Raw genomic sequence first — 5,670 nt, 5'->3', positions numbered from 1 at the left:
ACCTTCTTTATGTTTAGTAACTGCAAGTCTTTCTGGTAAGGAATTCAAGTGTGCAAATCTATTATATTGTAATCACTAGAAAGCAAATGAAAAGTATCAAAAGACTTGCACAATTATCTAGCTCTGATACCATGTTAGATGAATCAATTTATGGCAAGAAGCTATAGTTGAATAAAGAGGGCTTGGAGAGAAGAGAAGTAGACATAAGCAAAAAATACGATATTAGATATTATGATAATCATAATGATACACATAAGCCTATACATAGGATAAAATGTAAAAAATCGTGAGACACATAAATCTTATTGATAATAGCTTAAGCATAAAGTAAGCATTTAACTATAACGAACTTGCAAAAAATTAAGTTAATAAAAACAACTAAAAGGTTATAATGAGAAAAAGAAATAACGTGCAAAAACTAAAAGGGATTTAAGTAAAAAAGAGATAACTTCAATTACAAAATGGTAACTCAAACATTGATACACAATAAAATTTTGAAACATCCAATGCGTATATATAAATCGAAATGTATATTTAATTGTTAAATTTTAAAAGAAAAAAAACATTTGCAACAACAAAAAAATCTATTATTGATGTAAAAACAAGCAAGTGTAATTTATTTTTTAACATTACAACTCAATAGAATCACACTTTTGATAATACAATTCATCAAAGGACAAGATACAAACTCTATGAATACATTAATAATACGAAATTCCAAACCTTAATTAAACTTTGAGCATACATTTCTAATCTCCCCATTTGAATAACTAGTTTTGACATCAATACTACTCATTTTAACCATAGCCTTAGGAAAATCAAAATTAAACCTAATACCAAACAATCCTCTAATATTTCCAGCATAATTTTGCACAATTGGTCTAGTCGCATCATCACCCATTAATCTTTGGTCAGATTCCAATACAGCATTTCCATCTCTAATGTTTTTAAAAAAATTAACATCAAATTTTGTCCAACTATCTTTGTCCATTGCTACTTTGGTTAAACCATTTCCATTTTTAGGACATATAGTTTGTAGTTGTGATAAAACTGCTTGGTTCATTGTTGGATCTGAATTGCCTGTTGGTGTGAAATTGTAGAGCCTATATTGGAAGAATCTGCAATCCGTTTGTCCAATGGTATGTGCACCTACACAGGACTCTAATTTTTAGATCATAAAAAAGTAAGGACACACAATTTATGTATAGGAGACGGCAAGTTATGTATAATGGACAAAGGCATACCAACAAGCGTAACAAGATCATGGTCATTGAGACCTTTATCAGCAAATTTCTGTCGATGGACAGAAATCGCTTCTATAGGAGACGGTAAGTTGAGGGCATCTGATGCAGAAGATCTTTTTCCGTCCAATCTTCCAAGAGGAACTCCCCAACTTGGTCCACCAGTCTGTCAATTATAATTCATGTCAAATAATTCGTTAGTTAGAACTCAAAACTTAGCTTGACAACAAGTACCACTTTTCAAGAAAGTTCTTGAGTTCGATCTTTACCTAAGGCTTTTTTCCCTTAGCCTACCCTATAAACTAAAAAATAAAGAAAATAAAAAAAATTTATTATATATATCTATTACCAAGTCAACAGCATCCCGAGCTGCTAAAGCTAAAATATCAGCACAAGAGACAATTCCCGGGCACATGGATTCTAGTTGTTTCTTTGCATCATCAATCACTTCAAAGCCTTTCAATCCAACATTTGCCGGGGATGTCCTTTCTGCGGATGGCCCCGAAATCAACACTGAAGCATCACAACCCTATATTTTGAAACTCGATTATCCATATCACTATCTCAAAATTAATGTAATATATTATACAGTGAGAAAACGTACATAGTCATCTTCTAACTGGCCGAGTCACGTTAGGCATGAGATATAAAAGATGTTGAGCACGTATAGCTCCATGAATACCTCTAGTAGGGTTAGTGACAATAGCTACATGACTTCTCCTTTATTCTTCACTAATTACCATATATGTATGCACTACATTCTTATTTAGTAAATAATGCACAACAACAATAATGCAACATCAATTGTAAAAGGATATCCTCTTACTTATACAATAAGTCATTTTGCATATAAAAATTAAAAAAGATAAATAAATAATTAAACTATAAAAAACTCAAAAACTAAAAAAATATAAAAGAAAAATCATGCATTTTTTTTATTTTAATTTTTTAATGATTTTGAATTCTTTTACTTTTTTTATACGAATTGACTTGCAAAAATAGGTCACCATTTGGGCAACAATGCTCCTGCAAGATAAGTGACCCTAAAATTGAAATTATTCATAATTAATCAAAATTTGAATTATTGTAAGAAAATCAATGAAATATTGGATAATCTGGATAATTGATCCTTTTTTATAGGAATAGATCAACTAATTAGTTATCTAGATTGAATAATTTTCTATGAAAAAAATAAATCAAACAATACGTATTAGTCAAAAACTAAAAATATTATATTTTGAAATATTTAACTCAAAATTTGAATATAATAATTTTTTAGGCCCATAAATTCACGGAATCATAGTCATCACTCATACGGTAGGGCCGAATCTTTCTCATAGTTAATTTCGTGTTAATTTTAGTATATGTTTGAATACAGAGAAATAAAGGAAACAGAAAGTGAAGTGAGTTGAATACGTATATAATTATAATTATTTGTTTGGATAAAAAAAAAGGTGCTAAAATATTTGGAGGAGAAAGTTTCAAAGGGATTAAGTCAGTGATTTTGTCAACATTCAGATTTTTCCAGAAGAGGAATAATCTGAAAGAAAAATGATTTTTTTTTTCCTTTTTCTCCTCTTCCCTCCTAATAAAACAAAGAGCTGCTTTTCTCCCTCTCTTCGTTCCCTCCCATTCCTTCCCTTTCTTTCTCCTTCCTTTCTTTTCTCTATTAAAAGTTTATCCAAAACAGTGTTAAAGGAAATTTAAGTCCAAACGTGCATAAACTATGATCTGAATTCAGTTGATTAAATACCATATGAATATCAAATTATGTACGTAATATGAAGCGTAAAACGGAACAATGATATCTCAGTAAGTTTTGGTCAAAAACGAGAATTAAGCCTACTGTACTCTATAATACATGTATTCTGAATTCACCCTTACTTCCAATAAAATTTTTTATGAGTGTTACCGCCAAAAGATGCATGAAAACAAATAGACTACGAACCTGAACAAAGCAATCATGAAAATGGAGTCTTAACAAGCCAGGAGCAATAGTAGGATCAGAATTGTAATGAGATTGAACAGTTGATCTTACTACACTCTCTACTGCTGGGCAACTTGCATCATAATAGTTATTGCTTAGTTGAGATTCAGCAGAATTAGTGAGGATTATAAGTATTAAAACCAATAATAACAAGCTTCTTATTGAAATTGATCTGCAGGCTTCCATTTTTGTTTGAGTGTACATTTTTACTAAGTGCCTAATGAGCTAAAATATATATAATCCCTAGTTGAAGTTTAGGTATTACTAAAGTGCTGTCTTACACTAGCCACTAAGCTTCCACTACACATTGCACTAGCTGGAGTTTACTTGCATATTTGGTGCATGGATATGGTTTTTGATGTGACTTTTTTATATCATTAACCACTAATTATGTAATTATTAATTCGGTCATTCTCTAGGTAGTAAAAGAATCAAAGTAATATAATATCAACTTTTTATTAGTCTGGTTTTCTATGACAATTAAGACTGATAATTGAGTAGGGATGGTTATAAATCCAAGATTCTATTAGACCCACTTCAAATCCACCTCTATTTTTAGAATATGGGTCCTAAATTTTGAGACCCTACAGATCCGATTTCGAATCCAAAAAAAGGGGTTGCGTCTAGGTTTAGTGTCTTCAAACCCATACCCGACACTAAACCTCTCTTTTGACCTATTTGAGACCCTTGGGGTCATTTAGATCTGTGCCGTACACGTCAGACTCGCTCTAGACCCAACCTATTATACAATCACAATCAATTTTAAGTTCTTTTAAAAACCTATTTTTATATTTATTTGAACTCAATTTAGACTTATATACAAACCATACATTCATTTTAGCTCTAATGAAACCCTTAAAACGTTAAAAACTTTAAGTATGAATAATTAATTAAATAAAGACCTATTTAGGATCCTATACCTATCAGAGCCGACGGGTCTAGCTAGGTTCAGTTCAAATTTACAGACCTTTAAGGTCTGAGTCCAAGTATGGATCCATTAAAAAATTAATGGGTTTGGATAGTCAATTTAGACCGGACTCCCGACCATTCTTACTACTGAGATTGTAATATGTTATGACAGGCATAAAAATATAAACATAATTTAATAAATAACACACAAAAATTTAATGAAAGAAGAATGATTTTATTATTGTGTGAGGAAAGAGAAAAACATAATAGTGTAACAAGTACAATAATAGTATGTTAGGCGGGGGTCTATATAAGACCCCTAAAAAATCTAATCAAATTAAGAATAGCAAAGTCTAATAATACTAGGCTCATAATATGAAAATTCATGATATAAGATATAGCTCATAAAATATATTAAATAATCCAATATATAATCCTTTGCTTTTTATATATATATATATATATATATATATATATATATATATATATATATATATATATATATATATATATATATATATATATATATATATATATATATATATATATATATATATATATATATATATATAATATATTTAAATAATGATAACACGTTAAATTAGGAGCATTTTTTATTGATGTTAAGTTGATTTTAATATTTGTTATTAGAAATAACCGTTTGTAATTTTTATGAATAAGATTGTGAATATTCATCCCTTCTAGTCTAGTATGATTTGGACTTTAGATGAAAGTTGTTTAGCCACATTGACGTAGTTAAATATTTTTTTTTTATGAAATAAAAAACATGCTTTAAATAACTATTTTTATATATAGAATTAAGACATCATTAATAATGCATGGTAATCGATTGAAATTAAGCTCAGTAAAAAGTTTCAATGTTTAAATATGTTGCTGTATAAGATCAAACTAAAATAATATTCATTTTGGAGTAAATTAAATGATGCCAGAGTTTTCAAGTTCCAATTTGTAAAAAAATCTCTACTTATATTGTTAACTTATAAGCTGAGTTTTGTTTCGTCTACTCCTTAAGACAATAATTCTGTGACTTTTTTGAAAATTCAACAATAAATCTGTATTTATACAAACAAAAAATCATTATATATAAAAGTTTGTGAAATTTGTTTCAATTATTTTCTATACTTTTTGATTAATGTGTAGGTAAATATAAGTTAACATATTACAATTTATTTTGTCAAATTTAATTTAAAAGTATTAGAATTATTGTTGTTTCCACCAAATAAATTGATTGAAACATCTTTGGTGTTGTGTTAAGATTCAAATCTTTGAGTGTGGGAGATAATTATGATCACTTTATTACTCACTCTATAGCTTGCACACAAGACGATGATGTTGGGTGTGCAACAAAGCTGGTGTCAAACAGGTCGGGTTGGGTCATTTTCAGGTTCGGGTCATATATAAATGGATCAATAGACCCTTGACCTGAACCTGACCCATTTAATTAAATGGGTCAAAAATTGAAACCCCGACCTGATCTGTAGCAGGTCGGGTCAACCTGCTAATGACCCATTT

General features: G+C 29.3%; 1 protein-coding gene across 1 annotated transcript; it reads right to left on the bottom strand.

Annotated features, from left to right (window-relative positions):
- Window positions 1-565: 565 nt before the first annotated feature.
- On the bottom strand, window positions 566-3,430 carry LOC130815801 (peroxidase 25). The gene is made up of 4 exons (XM_057682278.1): window positions 3,190-3,430; window positions 1,591-1,770; window positions 1,245-1,407; window positions 566-1,149 (listed from the first exon to the last, which is right to left on the bottom strand). The coding sequence occupies exons 1-4, from the start codon at window positions 3,412-3,414 to the stop codon at window positions 725-727; spliced, it is 993 nt and encodes a 330-aa protein (XP_057538261.1). The 5' UTR covers window positions 3,415-3,430; the 3' UTR covers window positions 566-724.
- Between the last annotated feature and the right edge of the window lie 2,240 nt (window positions 3,431-5,670).

This window comes from Amaranthus tricolor, chromosome 6, assembly GCF_026212465.1.
Source record: "Amaranthus tricolor cultivar Red isolate AtriRed21 chromosome 6, ASM2621246v1, whole genome shotgun sequence".
Taxonomy (NCBI): Eukaryota; Viridiplantae; Streptophyta; class Magnoliopsida; order Caryophyllales; family Amaranthaceae; genus Amaranthus; species Amaranthus tricolor.
This window is presented reverse-complemented; position numbering and strand designations above follow the sequence as displayed.

Coding starts and splice junctions, on each gene's coding strand:
- LOC130815801 (XM_057682278.1), bottom strand. CDS start 3,414: ATGGAAGCCTGCAGATCAATTTCAATAAGAAGCTTGTTATTATTGGTT. Junction 1,408..1,590: donor CTCGGGATGCTGTTGACTTG/GTAATAGATATA, acceptor TATAATTGACAG/ACTGGTGGACCAAGTTGGGG. Junction 1,150..1,244: donor TGATCTTGTTACGCTTGTTG/GTATGCCTTTGT, acceptor AGTCCTGTGTAG/GTGCACATACCATTGGACAA.